The sequence below is a fragment of the Mercenaria mercenaria genome, chromosome 4 (assembly GCF_021730395.1).
Source record: "Mercenaria mercenaria strain notata chromosome 4, MADL_Memer_1, whole genome shotgun sequence".
NCBI lineage: Eukaryota > Metazoa > Mollusca > Bivalvia > Venerida > Veneridae > Mercenaria > Mercenaria mercenaria.
This window is the reverse complement of record NC_069364.1, coordinates 99,714,068-99,739,093: the sequence shown is the minus strand read 5'-3', so window position 1 is coordinate 99,739,093 and position 25,026 is coordinate 99,714,068. Positions and strand designations below refer to the sequence as shown.

Below are 25,026 nucleotides of genomic sequence, written 5' to 3'. Positions count from 1 at the left end.
TTCGGAGAACAATAGTTACTACAGTACATAATTAAGTGAACAAGCATCTCTCTCGCGGTTTGTGTGTTCTATCACCATTTGTTAAATACAATAAATACTAATTCAATGTAAAACATGGCACCATTTAATCAGGATGTACGCAATTTAATCAGTTTTAAACTACATATCAAAATAACATTAATTTTCAATGCTATTCAAAAGATTTCACACATTTTCACAGTCTATATTACGTTTCGCAAATTTGCAACTTCAGCGTATCAAAAAAAAAAGAAGAAGACATTTTCTTTGCTGCTAAAAGGATGGACCATTAGTGAAAATTACTAAGTCACAAACTTGAATTCTATGAGATACCTATATTATGTCGGGAAGGATGAGTCTTTGGTGCTACTACTGTTTGGTCCTCATTTTCCGAAACAAAGTTTTCATGATTTCTCTTTAAATATTAGACAATAATAGTACAATTGATAAGACAGCTGCAATGGTAGGTATAAGAACGTTTGAATTGAAGTTTTGAATTTATCACCAAAATCGATTTTGATAGGTGTGTTTTCCATATTTTCTACAAAAATAAATTTTGACTTTTATTTATGAATGATTGTTTATAAATCTTGCAGGATATGTTAGTTAGCATTCAAGCGACATTTCCATGTTAACAATGTAAAATCTCTGTAAAATTGTTTTTGCTCGAGTATAATTTATTTTTGGCTATAAAACTGACAATATCAAAGATATCTTAAAACTTAAAAAAAAGCTACTACAGTCCTCGGAGACTTTTGGAATAATGTATAGTTTATATCTTGATCCGCCGTTTACAAAAAATAGCCTGTTACGGATTAGATGAATCCTGACAGTAGTATCTATACCTTGAGAAAAACAATGGATATCTTCATGAATAAGGTTCAGTCAATAGCACCAAAATACATTTCTGGATTGTTCTTTAGGCCTAGCAAATGATTTCTTGTCTTGACTCCCAATCGATCACCAGATAGCCATCAAAATCCAATAGGACGAATCAGTTTCGTATGGTTAAGTTCATGCAATCATTTGCATGTTGAATGTTTCCGGATCGGCGCTGGTATTAAAGGATTTGTTATTTGGACAAATATAGAATAAGAAAATGCTAGGGCTTTGGAAAAATATCACAATGCGGAGAAGTCGATTTCATTCATGAAATGAAATTCGCCTTGAGTGCCAATGGGAAGTCGGTAACTTTTCTGTTTGATAAAAATAATTGTAACGCATGATACGTAGAATGTAAGTGAACTTTGTCCAATGTTTAGTCCACAGTCTCAGCAATGTTTAGTCCACAGTCTCAGCAATGTTTAGTCCACATTCTCAGCAATGTTTAGTCCACAGTCTCAGCAATGTTTAGCCCACAGTCTCAGCAATGTTTAGTCCACAGTCTCAGCAATGTTTAGTCCACAGTCTCAGCAATGTTTAGTCCACAGTCTCCGCAATGTTTAGTCCACAGTCTCAGCAATGTTTAGTCCACAGTCTCAGCAATGTTTAGTCCACAGTCTCAGCAATGTTTAGTCCACAGTCTCAGCAATGTTTAGTCCACAGTCTCCGCAATGTTTAGTCCACGTCTCAGAATGTTTAGTCCAAGTCTCAGCAATGTTTAGCCACAGTCTCAGCAATGTTAGTCACAGTCTCCGCAATGTTTAGTCCACAGTCTCAGCAATGTTTAGTCCACAGTCTCAGCAATGTTTAGTCCACAGTCTCAGCAATGTTTAGTCCACAGTCTCCGCAATGTTTAGTCCACAGTCTCAGCAATGTTTAGTCCACAGTCTCAGCAATGTTTAGCCCACAGTCTCAGCAATGTTTAGTCCACAGTCTCCGCAATGTTTAGTCCACAGTCTCAGCAATGTTTAGTCCACATTCTCAGCAATGTTTAGTCCACAGTCTCAGCAATGTTTAGTCCACAGTCTCTGTAATGTTTAGTCCACAGTCTCAGCAATGTTTAGTCCACAGTCTCCGTAACTAGGTTTCGTTTAAGCTCACCAAATGTTTGGAAGAGCTAGTGTGATCACTCACCGTTCGTCGTCTGTCCGTCGTCTGTTCTTTATCAATGTTTTAGAACGATATTTCCCGTAAATCCATTTTGTGGAATTGATTAAACTTTGCATATATTTTCTCTACCAAATTATTTAAAGAAATCTAATTATCTATTCCATGAAGAATGTTAGTAGCTATGAAAATTGACAACATAGCTAAAAAATTTAAAACAAATTCTAAAAGCATGTGCTTTAATACTAATATTCTTGGACAACCCTCTACCAGGGGTGTTTAGATCACTTTGAATTGTCAAAAAACACGACACGACGTAAGCAATTTCTCCTGCATCATCATAAAGTATGGCCTCCTGAGGATGTCGTCGGTCACAGGCTATTTTAAAGGTGCACATCGTGCCACTGGTGGACTCACTGATGGGTGAAGGTTGTTGATGTGGAAGGGGAGAGAGTGAGCAATTTTCTTAAGCAACACTCGGTTGTGGACTGAAAAATATATCATAACTATTCTGGTTTTTAGCTCACCTGTCACGTAGTGACATGATAAGCTTTTGTGACCGCCCTTCATGCGTCGTCGTCCGTCCACAATTTCTTGTGAATATGATAGAGACCACATTTTGCAATCGATTTTAATGAAACTTGCACACGACTTGTATTGGTATAACATCTCGGTTCTGTTCGAAAACTGGCCAGATCCCATCATGAGTTCAAGAGTTACGGCCCTTTAAAGGGCCAAAATTTGCTATTTTGACTTTTGCAGCCATACAGAGATTTTATTTGAAAAAAAGAAAACAACTTGCAAAATATCTTCAACGACAATAAATCTTGGATTCCATGCTGAATCCGTCAGATCAAATCATAGGTTCCAGAGTTACGGCTCTTGCTTGACCCCTGAAAAGCCAAAATTTGTTAATTTTTACCTTGTGAACACGATAGAAGTGACATTTTACATTCGATTTTAACCACACAACTTAAGTAACAATAATATCTCGGTTCCTTTTGAAAACCGGCTAGATTCCATCATGGGTTCTAGAGTTACTGCCCCTGAAAGGGGCAAAAAAATTTATTTTAGCCCTTTCAGCCATATAGAAGTTTCATTTATGTTTTAATTTTATACAAACAACAGAATGTTTATCTTGTCTCTAGGTCAAGTTTGAAACTGGGTAATGTGGGGTCAAAAACTAGGTCACCAGGTCAAATCAAATGAAAAGCTTGTTAACACTCTAGATGCCTTATTAATGATCCTATCTTCGTGAAACTTGGTAAGAATGTTCATCTTGATGATTGCTAGGCCAAATTCGAAACTGGATCATGTGGAGTCAAAAACTAGGTCACCACTCTAATCAAAGGAAAAGCTTGTTAACACTGTAGAGGCCATATTTATGACCATATCTTCATGAAACTTGGTCAGAATGTTCATCTTGATAATTCCAATGCAAAGTTTAACAGGTGGGCGAATAGGGTCATCATAACTCTCTTGTTTTTTTATATATGTTTTCTTTATAGTCGCCACCGGTAACGCATATGGGCGACTTCTCCAGAAGACTGTTAGTAACCTTAGTGGGAGGATATTGCAAGATATAGAAGACGCTCCAACTCCAGAAGATTCCCTGGTTCTTTAGTGTGCCAGATGTAAAGCACCCATACACTCTTATCCCAATGCTAGTAATTTTTAGTTGGAGAAGCTGGGGCTCGAGACCATGTTTGGCTGGGTGACGTTCGGCGAGACACCATTTTTCGGGGCGACGTTTAACAGGACCACGTTCCGTGGGGCGACGTTCGGCGGGGAGACTTTCGGCGGGGCGACGTTTGGCGGGGCGACTTTCGGCGAGGCGACATCTGGCGGGGCGACCTTCGGTCTCGGACACAAACATTCCCGCGGACTTCTGCAGACGTTAATATACAAAAAGGTGTTTTATCCCTACATGCCATTTACGTGCTGTTTGTGCAAGTATTTTTTTTTTATTTTGAAAATGATGTGCCAGAGCCGAATATTATTTGTTGCGTCGCTGATTACATTGTTAGGAAAAAGTGCTGACATTAATTCTCACCTATTGGATGTGTGCAAACACTGGGGGGTATGATATTAGGGTTAGGTTTAACCCAGGTTTACAAGGTACATTCAATGCGTATGTATGTTCATCGTGGGAGAACTAATGTTTTCTGCAAAAAGTTCACCGATAACCATGAATGTAACCAATGTGATAATTTATTTTACAAATCCTATCGACGTTTTTCGGAAGTGTCAATTATGGCATTTTTTCATTTATGGTAATTTCCAAATGCTAAATGGCAATTAGTTGAAGCAAAATTTGCCAAATGCTAGATGTCATATATTGGCTGCCATAAGGAAATTGTCAAATGATAAATGCTAAGTGCGAACAAATAATTGCTAAATGCTTATTCAATAATATAGGTGCTGGGAATATCAGTGTATGAATGCATCCTTTAAATAGTCATTGGCTAGAAAAACGTAAGTCTTAAATAATTGACAGTTACATTCATTAGAGATAGAAACATTAATTCATAAAGTCAAAGAATTTGACGATTAGCATTTATCAGTTACCAATAAGCATTAGTTAATTGACATTTGTCATTAAGTAATTGGCATTTAACATTAAATATTTGATATGTGGCACTTGGCAATTAGCATGGCGCACCGGTCTTCCGTATTATTTAATTTCTGGAAAAACGATTCATATCAATCATGGAAGTATATCAACATGTTGAAAACGGTTCATACTCAAATAACTCAGAATATCTAATTGAGCTTGCCCTTGAAAACTGAATTTAAGTGGTTTGCGACACAATCAGACAGGCTGCGCTTCGGAGTCGAGAAAATCAATCCTCCAAAAACTTTCTAATTGTATAGTAGTTTTGAAGGACTGCACCCGGAATCCCCAGTCACGCGATGCGCGGCGGATTGTCCATGCGGTCGTAAACCTATGTATCGGTTGATCCTTCATCCGTCTCATTATCTTAAATTAGTTAACTGATCTCCGTACCAATTCGTTATCTGCTTGGTAAAGGAGGAGAATTAACTAAATCTATCCTAGCAAAACTTGATAGCTATGGTCGTTGTGTGACTGTGTATTAAGGATACTTAAAACATGTTGACCCGTTTCCAAGAACATCGGAATGGTAAAACAGTATTGTATCATCACTTATGAAAACAATATATTTAGTTTTCGTATCATGATTTTATGCAAGAATAGCGACAATACACGTTTGTATTATCGTCTGCAGAAGCCCTTATAATATGTTGACGATTCGACCTTCGGTGTCGCTCACTAACAATACCGTGGGCTTCTGTAGACATAAATACACAAAAATGTGTATTATTTCTATATTCTGATATGTATGGTGGCTGAAGCGGGATATTTCGTTATGTCATGTTGGCGTGGGATTGGCATATTCCATATTGTCGATGACTCTTATAATTTGTCTTTTAATTTCCAGTACTATAGCCAACTTCCCTCTAATTCTGTTTTGTGATAATCTTTGTTTCTTCAGAGATTTTAACAAAATCACCTTCTGGATTCAAGCATTTGATTCGATAGAATCATTAAAACACAGATAGGACAAATTCAAATATGCAAAGAAAAAAGACAGGTTACTTCCTTGAACAAAATTTAATTAATTGCAAATTTTTAACTTGACAAAGAGGAATACGGACGGAACCTCGCTTGTCGTGTTATAATTGTATAAAGTTAGATTCTATTTTTAAGGCCTAAATTTGATTTCATGTTCACAGCTCACGGTTTCAATATCGATCCTATGGTTGTTTTTTATTAGGATATTAATGAAATGAATGCCATCCATGCAATATTTAATGATTAGCCAAACTAAATTTCAAAAAGTGTGGGTGCATAATGACGAATTCAAATAGTTCTTAAAATTGTTAATACTTGTAGAGCAATTCCTGGGTTCTGCAGTGACCTCCGTGTTTGAAGTCATCTGTGAAAGAGCACCTAGGGTCTACCTGTATCAGGGTTTACTTCCACCGTTAAACCTTTAAAGTCACCATAAGACCTCAGTAGTGCTCCTGTGATTTTAGAAATACCAACAAAATTGATTAACTTTAGAATTAATCATGTTTTATTTTTATCTAAGACATCACTTGAATTTAGTACATTTGAGCTCTCAAAGGTTTGCAAACTACAAAACAAATTCAGCAGGCAAAATCCAAACATACCATTTTATTTTGAATGTTTATATCGCTTCTTAATTTTATATAGTCGACCAAAACTGAAAGTGCACACCTCCATCACAATGTTGCGAGTTATGACAGACCAAAACTACAAAACGACTACAGATATATTTCTTGCGTCAAACATGGCCCAAACTTTCCTGTTTTTTAAGGAAAAAAATGTTTGTTTTTTGTAAGCTTATTTATATCCGAAACCGAAAACCCGTATAGGCGACCCTTCATGAATACTGTTGGTAGCTTTGTTAGAGTATAGCACAAGATACAGAACACGCCCACATTCCAGAAACTCCCCTTCATTAGCATGCCAGGTATAAAGCAACCATACACGGGACTCTTATCCTAATGTTATAAATCTTAGCTGGAAGAGCAGCGGCTCGTACTCGCGATCCCTGATTTCATAGTCAGATAGTGTTACCAGACTAAAGGGTCCAGAAGTAAATTGACAGCCCTCAGAAGAACTTGTTTGAAGAAGGCCAGCTGTTTATTTCTCATGAACAAATATATAAGAATTACACATATCCATGGCGAATCAAATTATTGTGTGATTAACACTTCTATGTGCTGAGAAAAGTATTGAAAAGGGGGAGAGGTAATTGACAGGTAAGGTGTGGTATAGAGGAAAAATAGTCCAAAGTAACTTACTTCTAGATTTTGGATATCTTGGTCATCCTCAATTATGATACTGCTACACCTTCTCTTGAGTTTGAATTTCTCTTCTTTCCCATAATCCCTTTTCTCCTCTTTCTCATGCACTTTCATTATTCTAGCCGTGTTCCTCATGTAGGCCGCTCCTCGGCTTGATTGTGGCTCCAAACTGACTATCCCTCTGATGTTAGCGACTCCAGGATGATGAGGAGGCTCTACCGTTATTGAAGCCCCTCGCTCGAATGCTTTTGGAGGCCCTGTACCGTTTTGACTCTGTTTCTCTTTTTCTCTTTCCATGATATAGTTCTGAAAGGCGGCGTGCTTTAGCGCCAATTTATACGGTTCCACGCAGTTCCCCGTGTTGAAGATATTCTCTGAACCCGGCACAAAACTATTCCTCAAAATATGAGAATAACTCTCAATTTTATCTTTGGCAATTACTGCGATGAAATATGAAATAATTTTATTATTTCAAAATTCAGTTTTTACATAAGATTCTATATCCTTAACAGTTTGGTATCACATGCGCTCTTCCTATTCATTAAATCAGAGCTGGTGAAACTGCCTATATATAACAATTGCAGAGCGGTGGGAAAGTCCGCAATCGATTTGTTCCCGGCTTTGTTGCATCATCATGTACAGACACCCACGAGTAATGCTGGTTCCCGCTATTTTTTGTGGTATTGATTTATTACCTTTTTTTACTATAACATTGCGTTATACTTCTTTCTTTTTTTTTAATTTCTTTTATAAAAAAGCGAGACATATTATTATGTTATGATTTGTAGAACGCTTTACTTAACCGGACGAAGAACAAAATACCCGGATCAATAATTAGCATTTCTCTTATCTTTTTACACATTTGTCATTTGATATGTCCGTATACGAGTCTCTAAAATATTATTACACGAAAATGGAAACATGTCACTTCTACTGAAAAAATCAAAGAATTTAGTTTTATACAATTATACAGTGCTTTAGGGTATAGCGGATAACTAACTAATTTTTCCTGTATTCCAATTTAAAGAAATTAAATTCAGTACTTTTTTTCTGTATATCCGACAGAAAACAGCTATTCTTTCCAAAACATTCCGTTTTTAATAGAAATTCAAGTGTTTTTTCTCTCCATACCATCATTGTTTACATTTAAATTTCTATCAAATAGTTTTCATTCACTGAAGTTTTTACATACACATTGATTTAGTCAGTAAAAGATAGCTTCGATTTTCATTTAATGGCATATGAAAAAATAACACAACAAGCAAACATTTAAAATGTGTCAGAATGTCTGTATGCATACCAGTAAAAGAATGATAAAAATTATGTTTTTTTTTTTTTTTTTTTTTTTTTTTTTTTTTTACAATAATTCAGGTCTATGACAAAATCTATCCAACCTATCCTCTGTACCCTAACATCTGCTATACCCTAATGCTCTGTGTACTACGTGACGTTTACATGCGACGCATCGTTAACAGGAAACAACAAAAGGTCATTAGACGTCCTGGGCCTAGCAAATAAATCCTTTCTTCCATTGGACCATAAGAACCTGGCTTAAAATGACGGAATGTCAATAATTCTATGAATATAAATTAGCTGCCTACGCGCTCTTATGTCGCATGTTTTTACAATAAAGAAAGAAGCTCGTTTCACGTCTGCATTCATTATTTTGTTTGTGATTGTTACATAAGTTTTAATTCACTAAGTTTTGATTAAGAAGTATGACAAAAAATGTTTAATAAATAAGACGCTTATGCAGCTATCAATTGTCTCCTGCGTCCAAGCAGTGTCTTACACACGTCTAAAACACTGTTCACATGCGCATGACTTGCACAAAAATGGGTATTCCGTCTTGTGAATCAAGGTGCACCCTGCACATAAACTTAAAAAACTAAAACATTTACAGCCAAACTGGCAACCGTTAAATCGTTTAGTTTTCTTATTATTTGGAAACAATATAAGTTTTAAAGTATGTCTTCACAAGAGTAGGTAACAAGGTGCTGACAATAGTGATATTAAAATGATTAAAACTTTAAAATGAATTCATTTTGCATGCAGAACCTAAACGTTTACACCCGGTAGCAAACGTTGCCTCATCTGAACAGGGCTTAAAAAATTCAACCGTTTTTATTTTTGTATTCCTTTAATCCTTGAGATTTCTCCATTTCCGCATGTCACTTTAAATGCTGAAAATGCATATTGCACAATACAGGCATATACATGACGTATAGGGTAATAGGTTGTTTATTTCATAAACTAATTGTAAAAGGCAGATTAAACACAAGTGCGCGATTACTAATAATGGTATTGGTTCGTGTTACAACACGATATTTTGATTGTACCCAGGCAACCAACTGGTCTCAAAATAGAATTTTCGCCGGGTCTGCCATTAATTCGCAATGGCTCGAAACTGGCTACGCAAAACAGCATAAACAAACAGAAATAATTAAAACAAAATTAGATCGTCTAATGGTCCTTCTTAAGTAGTGACGAGTGTAAAGTGTAAAGGTAGAAACTCCATTTAGAATATCTTTTATTTCAGTCAGTGTGAACATTTAAAATAGAATAGCATTCAACTGAATTATTTTCAAAAGTTTTTCTTATGTTTACATGTAATACAACAGCTTCATATCATGGAATCGAAGATATTATCACTAAAGCACGCGATGTTCCCAGTTGCGAACATTAATTAAAATATGCCTCCGTGTCTCATTGCCCAAATGACAGTATCATTTTTTTTCTGCTGCAATTTTAGTCTTTCAAAACATTATAAATTGTTTATTTCATAAAGAAAAGGGTATAGAAAACTTCTCTAGGAACTGGTAAATATTGTTAAGACTTTTATTGGTCACTGACGTTAAACAAGGAGAAAATTACAATAGGGATACAGATAAGGCTCTGCATGTCATCGCTTTCTATAGAAACACCTTTGCCATTTCAGTGTATTTCACAGTTTTCCACAGCTCGATATGTTGTAGTAATAAACCTCTGTGAAATGTCACAGTTTTGGGCGGCGTTTTTACAAATATACCTTGTTTAATTACTATTTGCGGTTTATAATGAACGGATATTTTCATCACTAGTATTTCGTCATTACAGTACAAATATCTAACGTTCTTTTACCCAGGCTCATATGCGAGGGGCGTTCAAAAATGTCCAGGGAACGCGTTAATAATAATAATAATAATAATAGCTTATTTAAAGAGGATAACATATTTGGCTATAGCCAGTCTAACATATGGTCCTCCAACATAATAATGTAAAAATTCATCCCAATATATACAGTATAGTGAAACACATGAACTAAAATAATGTATTATAAACAAATTAATTCTTAGTGGCATAAACAGTATGTCGTACAATAAACAGAGATTAAAATAAGATAAAAATTATGTACAAATGGTGAAAGAATAAATGTTATTTGTAATACGTGCACCAAAACTCTAAAAAGAAACTCTTGTGTGAGAAAAGTACGGGAAAGCGTTGGATTACATTTAAGGAAATAATATTGTTATTATGTCACATATGTAATAACAGATATAGACTAAAGAAAAAGTAATAACACATGATATAAAAATGCGAATATTGCAAGGCTGTTACACTTATTGATAAGACATGAAGGGAGATAAAACTGGAAAAGAAAGTAAAAAGGAAAGCAAATAAGAAAGAAGAAAAATAAATGGTGTGACAAAATTGTCATATGAATTATACATAACTAATTAGATAAGAAGAGAATAAAAACGAAAGCAGTGCCACTATGTAAAGTAAGTGAAAAAAAAACATCAAGAGAAGATGTCACGAAAATTACAATGTCCGAGAACTCCGTGACAAGTGCGAAGAATGAACAGTTTACACCTATGAATGATATTGTGGATTGTGGTGGTCAGAGAAATGGAATGCACAAATCAGGAAATAAGGAAACGAACGACCGTAATAGCACCCTTCCCCCTGAGGCTATCTTACCCCCATTGCCAATACCAGTGCTGAAAGCCTTACATGGTACGCCCAGACGGTCTGCATATAGAGGTTCAAACCCCCTGGTTAATGGAGCCATCACTAATTATTTTTGGAAAAAGAAACAATTCTACACACTACCCCACACTTTAAGTGTATTGAGTGTTTGACAAACATTTCTAGAGTATTTTATAAATGTACTAAAATGATATATATTTTATTCATTGAGAAAATATCTTATATTTACAAAGCTGTAGACACATCAAAATAATGCTCTTAAATACATGTTAAGTAACTATACTAAATATTGATATTAACCACGAGAGGTTGGCGTAACAACAACATTTCGCTGGATAGCACATATAGAGCATATTCCATGAATGTCTTTTCATATTGAATTTATTAATCCAGTTGAATAAAGTATAAAATTCGAGACTCTTAATTTTATTCAACGAGTTTAATAAATTCAACGTGGAAAGACGTAAAAGTAACATTCTTTTGAACACATGTAAGCTTTTCCTGCTGAAACCTCAAACTTTCTTTCTTTACCTATTATAGACAAAGTAAATCCGACCAACTGATACATGTTTTTAGTGTCTGTAAACAGGAACGAACGTCGTCTTTAAATATTTATAGGTTATTAGCTTTGTATCGGGAAATATGCACGAGTTCTTCAGCGGAATTTAGGAGCGCAATATTCTTCCGCTGAAGAACGAGTGCATATTTCCCGATGCAAAGATAATAACTTTTTTATTACATACGCATCTACACGTATAAATATAATGTAAATATCATAAATTTGTTCAGTAGCCTGATTAGGATTGACAATACTGAATTAAAAAGAAAAAGTAGTGCAACAACACACACTGAATTACGTCACGCACCCGATATGAAATTCAGGCGTCAGTGTATGGAAAATATTGACGTTTCCGGTACCAGTGCAACTTAACGGGGAATAAAAACGAGTATGTAATAACTCACATTACGCGCTCTGAACCGAGTGCACCACGCATGTACAGACAATATCTTACTGTTCTACATCTACAACCAGTCGGCGTCGATGAAGAGAAGGCATGCTGCACGGCTTACTGACGGCGGGGTACATATCCAGCCAGCAAACCTGTTTGTGGTGGCAAAGTAGAGAGGCCTTACCCTAGTTAGAAAACTGACACAATAAATCGGCAAAACCAATAGATGACTATATAACGACGCTGCAGTAAAACAATAACGGCGCAGTAGTATTAACAAAGTAGACAATAAAATTAGCACATCAGCTAAGCGCGGTAATTGATAAAAGAAGCAACTACACACAGGTTGCACGCCATACAAACTGATCTTTTCTTGGAAATGGATAGGTAAATTAAACAAATTATACTGTCAAAAATTACCATAATTAGCATAAGATGGCACAGCTTTTCCTGAACTATTTGACTTTCCCTCGTGTGTGTATATATGTTAATTTCCCTCTAAATAAAAGAATTTCATGAAGGCCTAATACGTATGCCTCCTACGTCATGCGATAAAAGAGAAAACCTATTATAGCAACTGTTTATTTCTATAAAAACGCTCTCATCCCGCGTAACTACCTGTAAATGTATAATGAGAAATGGGAGAACCATTTATTTTGACAATAGTGATATTTTTTTTTCTGTTACAGTTTTGCTATTCCCATTAATACGGGAAGAAAACGAGAAAAAGGTTATGTTACACAGAAAACTTGAAATTTAGTGAAAACTTATTAAAGTGAAATTGATTTTATTTTTATTGCTTCTTTTGAGTAATTAGGACGAACAACGCCAATTATTTCTTCATTCCATGTTATAAGTACCAGCGTAGTAGTAAGAATGAGAATTGATTTACATTATCTGAATATATTAGGTAAACATCAGCAATTCAACAGTACCAGAGCAGTGATGGTTTACACGGCACATTGTTTTGTTTTGAGCTTATATTTGAACCAAGTTATTTTAACACCTATCTTTGTATAAAAAGTTACTCAGCGACTAAGGATAATTAAGTACACTTTTTGACCCCTCAGCTTGACATTTACGTTTAAGATAGGAGCCCGAGTTGTACACTTGAGGTATTGTTTTGATGTGAAAGCATGACAAAGTTCGGTTGGATACGATACAGTAACCCTAGAAACGTCCGCGAACACTATATTTCTCGTTTATATGACGACAAGCAATTTAGCGGGTACAAAGATTCGCGGAATACAACACTCGCGAAATACGCGAAGTACGCGAGTACTTGATAGCTTAAGTAAGTAAAGGACAGATTGGACATAACTTGCGCAAATAAATGGTTACTTATCCTTATACCCCAGTCACACATACGGCGCGGAAATCTACGTCTAGCCACGGATAGAAACGTAGTAATCCGTATCGATCCGTAGCTAAGCCGTACGGATTGATACGGATTACTACTTTAAGGTACGGTCTAGGTACGGATAAATACGGATTACTACACGTAGCTATCCGCGCCTAAACGTAGCTATCCGCGCCGTATGTGTGACTGTGGTATTAACACATTTTTCAACCTACCACGCTCTGTAGTCGTGAAGAAAAAATTACGTTCCACAATAGACGGATTTACAACTCTATAGGATGCCCTGACGTTGATTTTAGTGCGCATGCGTATTCAGAATACACACATACATACAGTCATATGTATCTATAGACATGCGCATAAATAGACGATGGAAGCACGATTACTAATCATGCGGACATACGAACAAACAATGTAAATAAATAAGTACCAAATTCATATATTCATAATGGTTCAAGAACAAACTACAAAATAATATATTATGGCGTTAAAGATATCTTATGTTAACAAATGAAATTTCAACATAATAAGCAATAGCGTATCCAAGTTCTTTGATGAATTCTGCTTTACCCGTGTTTCTTTCTCGGCTAAACGCTCTGAAACCATAGTCATAGAGCCTTCTGAAAACTGTTAAATTTCTTATCTTTTCATCTTTTGTCAAACCATGAAAATGAAATTCTACGAAAAGTTGACGGACATTTTTCAGGGTCCCTGACGTCATCATTTCATCAAGGGCAGACCATTCTGATCCTTCAATGTCAATTTTAAGTAAATCAAGCGCTTTCTGAAAAAAAAAGATATTTTTTATAAAATTTTCGACATATTGGGTGCTTGTTTTACGAAAATAAAGGGACACTGGCTATAAAATTGGTTAAAATGTACCACTGAATACAGAAATAAGTCTATTATATGTACAAGTATGCGTTTCGAATAACATTAATACCATACGTAATAAAACTGACAAAATCATGCTTTTACAAATGATTTAAAGACTATCGCCACAAAGAAAACAGTCGCATATCTAATTATTGCGTGTAATTCACAGACGCGTCCAAAACTAAAAGCAATTCTCATTCAAAACTCCTGAAAAAAACAAAACGCGTACTTCCTATGTATTGGCCATTCATAAGTCAATTTCGTGGAAAAGAGGTTTGACATAATGGCTAATAAGTTTATACCCTCTTTCATTGAACCAATAGAGACACCAGTAGGCCTACTGATTACCGAACCGTAACTTCAGAACAGCAGAACAAGCTTTTAACATAGTTAAACAAAAATGCCAAAAGGTTCTGACAACATTATCAATAAGTAAACAGAGAATATAACATGATTGCCTTTTCATATTGAAATTAAACGAGTGTAATAAAATGATAAAATGCGAGGCTCTGAAGAGCATTTTATCATTTTCTTTCAATGAGTTTAATGAATTCAATGTGGAAAGTCAGAAATGTAATATTCTTTTTATCATATGTTAGCTTTTCATGCCAAAACACTAAAATTCTACTTTCTTTTAACTAATATAAATAAGTCCATTTTGGCCAACGTCTACTATACTTTAAACTATATAATATTACACTGTATTACCGGTAATTTTCATATTGACAGAACGTAAAGGGCAATAGTTGTTTTATTGTTAGACCCTCAAAATCTCCGATATTTATCAAATAATCAAGGCCTGGTTTGTCCCCTGATTTATCGCCGTTCGGAGTTCAGATTTTCTGGAACTGAACCACGTTGGCGTAAGCCCCACTGGTTACATATCCTAGCAACTGAAGGGTGAACCGTGGTAAATTAGACGATAAACCATAAGAAGGTCTATTTTTTATAATTCTTACACTGTCATTGAAATGTTTTGATAAAATTAATGCTTGATTTATTCAAGTATTAGTGTAGCCTACCGGACTTCAGGCGGCTATAGACGTCATAACTGACGTCATAATGTTCTCTTACCGATCCGCATGTCAACTGTTGTTTATCGCAGTATATAGAATATAGCTTGACATTCTTCTTCGGTACAATGACAGTCAGGTCGAGAATTTTATAATATTTTGTTAATTGAGTTAAATCAAATTAGAATATTGGTAAATCTATTTTCACCCGTCAGTGCAAAGTAACACGATTAATGAAAGAAAGACATACTGACACGAGGTTGTAGTTAAAACGTTTGCATCCATTTCTACAAGTAACATTTGAACTGATGGATTGAATAATAAAACGAGTGTTGCCTTAATGATTTCGTCGATATGAACAATTATTTCTTGCATGCCGGACAGGATTTCCCTGTGCTTTCCCGGTGCTAGAAAAACTCATCTTACACCCAGGGTGTAAGATGACTCACGTACTATATTTTATGAATGAATGCGTAAATTCATACGCTACTATAACAAAATAAAGCCCTAAAGAAAAACCTTCGTTTTTCTTTATATCTTCTACAAATTGAAGAATAAGGCATGCAAGAAAAAGAATCAATCGCTGGCAGCGGGTAAAAATTGGAATATCCGGCACTCAGGTAACTGTTTAGGCAGTAACTCGGCAGAAGCCTCGTTACCGCCTTAACAATTACCCTCGTACCGGATATTCCCATCTTTACCCGCAACCAGTGAAAGATTCTTATACGTTGTATATTAGCCTACGTCAATATGTCTTTTCCAACGTCATTACTTCTATCGACCTCACTTAAGAAAAAAGGGTGAAAATCATACGTGACTGCGGTCATATCTAAATCTTCAAATGTTTTTTTATCTTATCTGATTACATATCAAACCTCTGAGTGTCCAAACTGTTTTAAGATAGTGCCAAGCTTGTACAGGCGTTTCTCTGGCTTATCCTCCCCATCAAGTCCCTTCTCGTAGAAACGGCATCCTTTTGGGATTTTCAAATCTTTTCTATCTAACATGCCCATTCTAAAAACATTAAACGTTTTAATAAGAGAATTTCAATTCAGTTATATCACGTGCATATCTAAGTTCTCATAGATTTGCCCTACACACGTAAGACAATAGGTTTGAAGCGTCGTTATTTCATGTGGAGACTTTGTAAGCAACATCTGGAGAAGGAACAGTCAAGTAACAATGTTATTGTCCGTAAAGTATTAATCTTCGCGAATATTTTCGCGTGTTTTCGTTATAGTTTGCTTTGTATTCTGAAAATATCTACACGTGCACATCAACTAAAATAACATATAATGTTTAACAATGGCTCGGTGGCGTAGTGGTAAGCTCTCCGACTTCCACGCACGTTACCATGGGTTCGAATTCAAAAGAGACCTGCATTTTTATTAATTCAATGTAATTTTACATTTTCATCGATATTGCTTTTATTCTTGCAATATTTATTAAACATGTTTTCACTGTGTTGTAGTATTTGTTATTACGAAACGCTTTCACGTTTGGCACTGACTACCAGTGCCTGAACCTACGTTGAATTTAAAACTGTCATTTGAAGACTTATGTCACATTGAAGCAACGTTTACTAAGTATGTACGTTGAAGAATGTTGAATACTTGTGCATTGTGTAACAGATATATAAGCAACCTGGTACCAAGGGGTATGTCAAAAGATACTTTTGTTTGGTTAATCTTTTTTTCACTATATATAGTCCATTGAACATGATCATTTTGATAAAGATCATAGGGCTGAAACGTAAATAAAAATAATTATTATGTTTTGCAACATGAAAAAATTTAAGAGTCTGTTACCAGATATAATTACTAGTATATTATAACGTAACTTACGTCGGATCAAAGGTCAGTACTTCGCAACCGAATTGTTTTATTACTCCATCCTCGAAGTCAAACTGGTTGTTCGAACTGAAAGGCAAAAGTAAAATATGTTTGTGAGAAGAAAAAAAAAGGTGGCGTGGGGGGAGGAGGGCGAAGAAAACAACGTATAAATCCTATAAGGTTTTTTAATCACAATGTATGATACATAGGACAAAGTTACTTTTTTCAGCACCGAAATATAAAGAATCTAGTGCAACTTAATAGATTAGATGGTAATGTCACAATATAGTAAACGTGTATAGGTTAGACAGTGCTAAATATTTTGTTTTTCATAAGAATACCTTCCCTCGGTTATACAGAACTAAATGATCTCCATATTACAATCATTTACGCGTGCGTTTGTGTGCGTGTGTATATGTGTATGAGAGGGGGGATATGGACAGGACCCGGCGCCAGCCCTCTAAAAATTGTTTTGTATACAATTTACTAGGTCCGAAATAGAAAATGTACGCCATATTGGAGCAATCTTCCGACTCCCTTGGTCCGAAAACTGCATAACACTTGTAATAAGTAAACAATTTTAGGACATAGTAAACCGCCTCGGTAGCCTAGTGGTAGAGCGTCCGCTTTGAGTGCGGGAGGTCGTGGGTTCGATCCCCGGCCGCGTCATACCAAAGACGTAAAAAATGGTACTAGTAGCTTCCTCGCTTGGCGCTCAGCATTAAGAGGATAGTGCTAGGACTGGTCAGCCCGGTGTCAGTATAATGTGATATTCCAGTGAGGCAGCACTATAAAGTTGGGCATTGTGCTCACTGCTACAAGCAGACACCGTCGTTTATATGACTGAAAAATTGTTGAAAAAAAAAAACGTTAAACCCGAACACATACAGGACATAGTAAACTTGAAAACTAATAAAAGAAAAAGCGAACAGTGACTCAACTGAAAGGTTATTAAGAGATACAATTTCAACACCAGACAGAACCCATGTCTAACTCCAAAATCTTGATACACTTACGATAAATCGCAAATAAACACAAAGAAAAATTGAAAGATATATTATAAAGTTCTTTTTAAGCACCTTGAGGTAGAATGTTTTATGTGTACTATTAGTCTTGGTGAAAAGCCCTTGAATTACAGAATTTGTTGTCGTTGTATTTGATATTCCTAACTTGAAAACGTGTGGACTTTTTGTGAATAAAAACTGCCGCCTTAAGTCACTGTATTTATAATTTAAAATAAAATATATCTGTCATTAAAATATCAATATATTAGCAAACGCTTAGATGCATGCTGTTAATCCTGTATCTGTTTTAAAAGTCTCAAACATTTTAACAACTAGTTCGTTTGGGTAATCGTTTCGTTGTCATGAAAGTCTACAGAATTAGCATTACTTTCAGATATACATAATAATGAGCCGTGCGGTGAGAAAACCAACCTAGTGCGTCTGCGACCAGCATGGATCCAGACCAGCATGCGTATTCGCGCAGTCTGTTCAGGATCCATGCTGTTCGCTAACGGTTTCTCTAATTGCAATAGGCTTTGAAAGCAAACAGCATGGATCCTGACCAGACTGCGCGAATATGCAGGCTGGTCTGGATCCATGCTGGTCGCAAACGCACTAGGTTGGTTTTCTCAAGGCGCGACTCATGTATCTCACTAATACTATAATATAAATGCATTTGAAAGAAAATCGCTCACTTTTTCTGTATCTCGACCTTTTCTAGGTTTCCATTTCTCCTCACTAAACAGAACTTCTTCTCATCTTTCCATCTTCTAAAAATGGAAATCGAAAAGGATAACAGATTTACATGCCAACTTTAGCTTATGCTAGAAAAAATTACATCGACTGGCCTATATTGATCACCTACTATTGTTAAACTATAGTGGCATCGAACTGCTCCTAGTAAACAGATATAATACTTTTAGCTATTTTAACGAGCTTTTTCATCTACAAAATGGCGTGGAGAAATATTAGAAAATGTTGACTGTAGAATTACAGCATTTTCATTGTTTTATTTGAAATTCTAATTCTTCCGAATTATTGCAATTAAGAGACAGTCGGAGCACGCGGACCGCGGATGAGTGATTCTAGGTGGTAATGTGACCTGTAAAATGGTCAAAACTATTAAAACAGACGGTGAAAGAAAAGGGTTTTCGTCCAACGCTGTCCCTCAGGTTTCGGAAAACCCTGTATCACACAAGATCCATATAATCTTTTTACAATGTCAGAATGTGTCAGTTTGCTAGGGCTGCTGGTGGTATTGTAGACACCATATGAAGTCCTATCCGTGTTGCCTGGCGTTCAACCGATTAAAGATCACTGATTTCAAGCGGAAATGCTAATAATCTTATCTTCAAAATGAGTGACGGAATATGAAATTACAATGAATATTTACACTAATGACAACTGCTGCATCTGTTCACATCTGGAGTGTTAACAAGTTTTTAAAAAAAACAAAAAAAAAAAAAAAAAAAAAAAAAAAAAAAAAAAAACGCGGTATGTAGAATCAAAAAGGATTTTTCTATGATTTAAGTTACTTTCACCAAGACTGTGCGAAAAGTGTGCCATCTGGAGTATTAAAAGTAAAATTGTTAAAGACGACAACCCAAGGACACAGGGATGTAGAGAATATTAGGTTGTCGTAAAAAGCGCTTTTAGTATAAGGTATTTTCTATCGAAATTTTCAGCCATTTTGGCTTTGAAAAAAAAGAATAAAAGCTTTCAATTTTGGCTCTGTTTATTGATGTTATACTATTTAACTTGCATGGTATCTAAATATGATTTTAAGATTTATTAAAGTTTGTGTGTGTGTGTCGGGGGGGGGGGGGGGGGGGGGGGTGCGTATGTCCGAAATTTTCATTTTCAATGGGCCAGAAATTTACATATGGGAAATGAGAAATATATTTTTGGATATAAAATGGATAAATTAAAGATGTCTGTACAGTTCGAAACTGTTCATATCATCAACTGGTCAAAAAAGCAGAAACTGGTGAAAATTAACATCAATTTCATTAAATCCCCTCCTCTCCAAAATGTGTTTATTTATGGCTTACCCGAATGAATACACGAGACATGGAGATTTCGGGCGGATAACTTCATCCACGCACACCTCCTTTCCGCCATCCACTAACTGACCGGTGCGTTTGTGATTTCTACACATTATCTGGAACGAGTTCACGTACCTTGGATAGAGAAATTTTTCAACAATTAATCACTGTGTAGTATGAGAAAGTTTTTGGCAGAAAGTCTTGACAGATGCTTAAGGTACTTCCGCCATCTTGAATTTAGAGTGACCTTCATTTGAGGTGTGAAAATATTGTGAACAAAAGCTTTCAAATGCAGCTGTTCCAGAGTACAAAAACAGCTCAGTTTGCAAGATCTGAAGTAAAAGTAGCTGTATAAAAAGTAATAATAAAATTTGGAAATAAACAAAGAAGATATTTTACCTGTATTTTTCAAAATTTTTGGTTAGATTTTTAAATCCTTTCAAAATACTTTATTAAAAATTCATGAATGGCAAAAGTTAGTTCAAAGTATCAATTAGTGCATAGGAGAATTGTCTTACCGAATAGAACTAAACTTAGTACAAAATCTGTTTTCAAATCTGACCACCTCATGTATTAAAACAAAAATAAATCTGTACATATTGCTATTTTCAGCATACATAAAAGTAGTGCAATGTGCGGACAATGATTTTTCTATGTATGGTGTACCAAACTGCCTAAAATTGTAAGAGAAGTCTCAGACTTAATGTGAACAAGATTTGCAGCGATCCAAAATTCTTTTCAAGGATTGTGCAAGTATAAGAAAATTTTAATTTACTATTGTGGACTTTATTTACTAACGCGCTGCTTATCTCACGGAAAATTTGGTGGAAATGGAATTTTCGGCACTTCCTGCGCTAACTACCGAAATTACTTAACGTAACTTTCTCACACATACGTGATTGTATATTTATAAGTTATAAAAACAATCGAAATATTTGCGTTATCACGATGTATGCAAATATTTTAGACAATCTTAAAACATTTGGCCACAGTATTTCCGCATACTGGCCGGGGACAAGTTCGATGTGTATAATGATTCCTTAGAGGTTTCATGCGTCGTAAACTTGCCAATTTTGATCTTTCGACTTTTCATACAATATGAGAATTTATGCAGCATGTAATAAATCGCAGAAAAAAATGTGCAACAAAATATGTAAGGAGGTATTATAATTTGTATACAATTGTAGATAACCTGATGATTTGTCACACTTTCATAGATTTAAACAGATATTCTTGCATAAAAAACTACTTTTTTCACTGGATCCACCCATCGTGGGCTGAGCGCGAAACTATTGTAACTGTATATAAATAAAGAACAAGATACAATAGTTTCGCGCTCAGCCCTCGCCATGTATTAACGGGAGAAAAATCGTGTGCAAACAAGGCAATTCACGTGCTGTTAATACCCGATTTTTATTTTTAAAAATGCTTTCCCAGGGACGTATATGTAATTCTGCGCAGATTGACATCTAGTATCTACGTCTTTTTTCTTTCATAAAAACCTCTACTTGAAGCATTAAATATGCAATCTAAACCATAGAATGATTTACTGTATCAGTAAATTGAGTAACTAACGAATACGCTAAACTCCCATTTTAACTCTGCGTCAATTCAGATTTTGTAGACAACCGTGAATTTTAAAGAATTGCGTGTTTACCTGTACGATTCTTTGTTTTTAGGTATTATATTTATGATTTTGATATGTATCAATCAGTATGTTTTTATCTAATTTATCGAAGAAATTATATAAACAGCTTGGAAACATGACACTACGTTCGTACTCATCCGTACTCCAATATAACCCGAATGTAAAGTTATTATTCTTGAAGTTGTGATCGAGTCCACCAAATTGTGAACTGATATGAAAAATTATCGGTTATTTTATATTGTAATAATGAGAGATAAAAAAATCGCTTAAAAACCTTCAGGATGTGCTTTTGGTAGTGATGTTTATTTCTGAGCCCTGGATACGGATATTTAAAACAAGTTTACCGTTTCCGAGAACAACTGGAATGGTAAGTAAAAATGTACCGGAATCGTCAAGTCATCACATATGAAAACAATACATAAATCGTCGTGAAATATATTTTTATGCAAGAATAGCGACCTTCGGTCTCGGTCACAAACAATCCCGCGGGCTTCTGCAGACGTTACTACACACACAAAAAAGCGTGTATTATCCCTACAATAAATGTGTATTGAAATTCCGGCATAGAAATGGACACTGACTTTACATTAGTGGTCACTGCGGTGTTGACAGCGGAAGCAGCGGTCCAGTACTAAGACTGTCTACAAAACCAAGGATAACGAGTTCTTTATCTGAAAATTACGAACATTGGGATCAGTGTTCAGTATACACCTGAAAATAATAGACTTGCTATTTGCCGAGTGCACACTTGTTTTCTATCATCGTAAATATAAAGTAAACTAGTAAATATTCGAACATATGCATAATCTCATAAACACTTCTTTATTGTATTAACAAATAACTGGCTCAGCTGAGACACCATACTTTAAAGTAAATTCAGTTTATTCACCACGAGGTTCAAAATGCACGGGAGTCTCGTGATAGTACATGCCTTTATTTCACATGGTTGAAGTGTAAACAAATAGTTAAATTTGCTTCGTTTTATTTCTCACGGAAAAGATCGGACGGTTTTTTATATTGGAATAATCATAGAACATATATGCATTTAAAGTTGAAAGTTGATTGTTTTATACAGGACGTAAAACTGAAACAAGTAAGCACTTTTACTTTTCCAGCAATGTTCCTCAGGTGAACTTTGACATTGTTTTCAAAGTGAAATCAGTTTTGTGTCATCTTGAAATGCGTTGTTCGGCTGAAACGTAAAGTTCCCGGAAAAGTTCTAAAATGGCTTATTTGGAGGATTTTTTGTTTTATTTATAAATTCAACACAATGTGCAATATTTCCAGTTTTTGAAAATGATTGAAATCGAACTTGTTTTTAGAAAAAGTCCCGATCTTTCATCAATATTTTGTCAGCGGATGCTTACAAATTTTAAGTGAAACGGCTTTCTTGTCCAAAAGAGGTGTGTAAAGCGAAAAACTATCATTACACATAGCGTTTATTCTTTAAATGTAAAGGATCGGTAACAAATTAAGGAGATCGGACAGTGCAAAACTATACTAAATGGATATCTCTAACCATTGATAAGGAGGCATATATATTTCAGTAAGGAAATCTGAGGTAAAAGAACAATCATATATTTTATTTCTTGAAATAAACATGGCGGCGAAATATTTTAGAAAAACTGTGCACATGTTTTGCGCATTAGAATGTTTAACGACATTTTCTTGAGAAAATAGCGCTCGTGTGCACTATTTTGGCATTTCTTTGATTTGAAAATAAATATTTTATAGCAATTTAGGATGCATACGATACTAAAATTTTGCACCAAAAATGTTCACTCATTTTCTTCCAAAGCACTGTGGATATAGGGTTCAACGTAACTTTCATACTCGCAAGTTTACCTACAGATATATCTTTTCAAGTTTTATCATATATTTTTTGTGTCCTTGCATTTCGAAAGTTGTTTCGAGGATTCTGATTTTTCACATGAATTTCTAATTTCAATTTGCGGAAGTACCTTAAGAAATTGACACTGAATTCTCGTACAAACACTAAAGGTATGGCAACATGTAAAATAACTTGCTTTTATTACATTTACGTCTTTTTTTTTTAACTAAAACTGACATATAAAGCATGAAGAGCATAAAATTTTACCGAAATACCACGGTTATAGCACGGTTATAGACTTTTTATGGTTGACACCATAATTAGAAATTTCATTATAAAAGGAAATCCCATCATGACTGTTCTTACACTCTTTAAGAATTACTATATTGTATTTCTCAAGGTATGATTGATTAAATTTTCATATGTAAATCCTGCCGGTTGTGTGCGTTTGTAGTTTGCTGAAGATTTCTTTATTAATTACTATGTGAGGAATGTTGTAACAGAAAGTCTCAATGTTTTATGGGCAAGAAATAATTGCAAGACCTCGAACTTGGATAATTCGAATACCACCTTTCGCTCGAACTCATCATCGGGGCTCGGCAAAATCTCTGTATATAGATCTATGTGCCCTAATTCGTTCATCCCGGGCTTTATAAAACAAATGCGTTGTCATGCCGATACTTTGTTTTTTTTCCGGTACAACTTACTTTGTAAATACACGCAGAAGTTGATTATCTGATAATCTCTCCAGTTCCTGATCGTTTGGTATGCGGAATCTGTCCCTTGGTGTGCCTACCGTTATGACGTCATCATTACGTAACATTACGGAAATGAGACTTAAAGTGAACACTGAAACATAAACATAAATTATCATTATCAGCGTTATCATCTGCATCATTAACATCATCAGCATCAGCATCATCGTCGTGGTCGTTTTCGTTGCCGCCATCATCATCATCACGGTTGGCGTCTTCGCCGTTTTTATTAATAACATAGGTTTCATCATCAATATTGGAATCAATCATCATGAGCATTATCAGCCTAAAGATCATCATTCACATATTACTATATACTACAATATGGGATGTAACTTATAAAAAGAAATATCTATAGGTTATGGGTTATCTATACTCAGACTGTAAGCTTTTTTGAGACTTTTTCCAAGACACCAAGTGATTTCAATGAGTTTTTGATTAAAGCAGAAAAAACAGCAAAAAGTCTTTAAAACCATTATGAATATATATATACTCACAGATACACATTAATGACAGTATGACGAAAGCTTTGAATATGGACATGAAGAAACAGCGTCTTATGCCACCTGCAACATAACTTCTTTCAATTTTCATGACTGCCTCAGTTTCGGCTGAAAAATGAATTGATAAAATGATAACACTTCACTGTATCTGGGCTTCGCGCAACAAGTTCTAAAGGCGTTCTCGCTACCTCGAGAAATATGTATGTCGGTATTCAAAAACCTAAACAAAATCGCTTATCCCTTCTGCAGAAAATTAACATTTAGAATGACAGAAAGTGGCGCTGCAGTTTATTATTACATGTGATGAATTAAAGTGTCATAGAGCTCTTTATTTCAACCGCACTTCCTTCTTTCCGTAAAATATTTTATCTTTTTT

The 25,026-nt window shown here is 35.3% G+C and overlaps 1 protein-coding gene across 1 annotated transcript in view; it reads right to left on the bottom strand.

Moving 5' to 3' along the window:
- LOC123552557 (uncharacterized) overlaps positions 1-24,761 on the bottom strand; it is a 39,721-nt gene extending 14,960 nt beyond the window's left edge. The window contains exons 1-8 of the mRNA XM_053542363.1: positions 24,645-24,761; positions 24,100-24,241; positions 19,920-20,048; positions 18,564-18,638; positions 16,877-16,951; positions 15,908-16,046; positions 13,714-13,927; positions 6,862-7,304 (exon numbers count right to left, since the gene is read on the bottom strand). Of these exons, the coding sequence (XP_053398338.1) occupies positions 6,862-7,304; positions 13,714-13,927; positions 15,908-16,046; positions 16,877-16,951; positions 18,564-18,638; positions 19,920-20,048; positions 24,100-24,241; positions 24,645-24,741 (1,314 nt within the window). The 5' untranslated portion in view covers positions 24,742-24,761. The remainder of the gene's footprint in view (positions 1-6,861; positions 7,305-13,713; positions 13,928-15,907; positions 16,047-16,876; positions 16,952-18,563; positions 18,639-19,919; positions 20,049-24,099; positions 24,242-24,644) is intronic.
- Between the last annotated feature and the right edge of the window lie 265 nt (positions 24,762-25,026).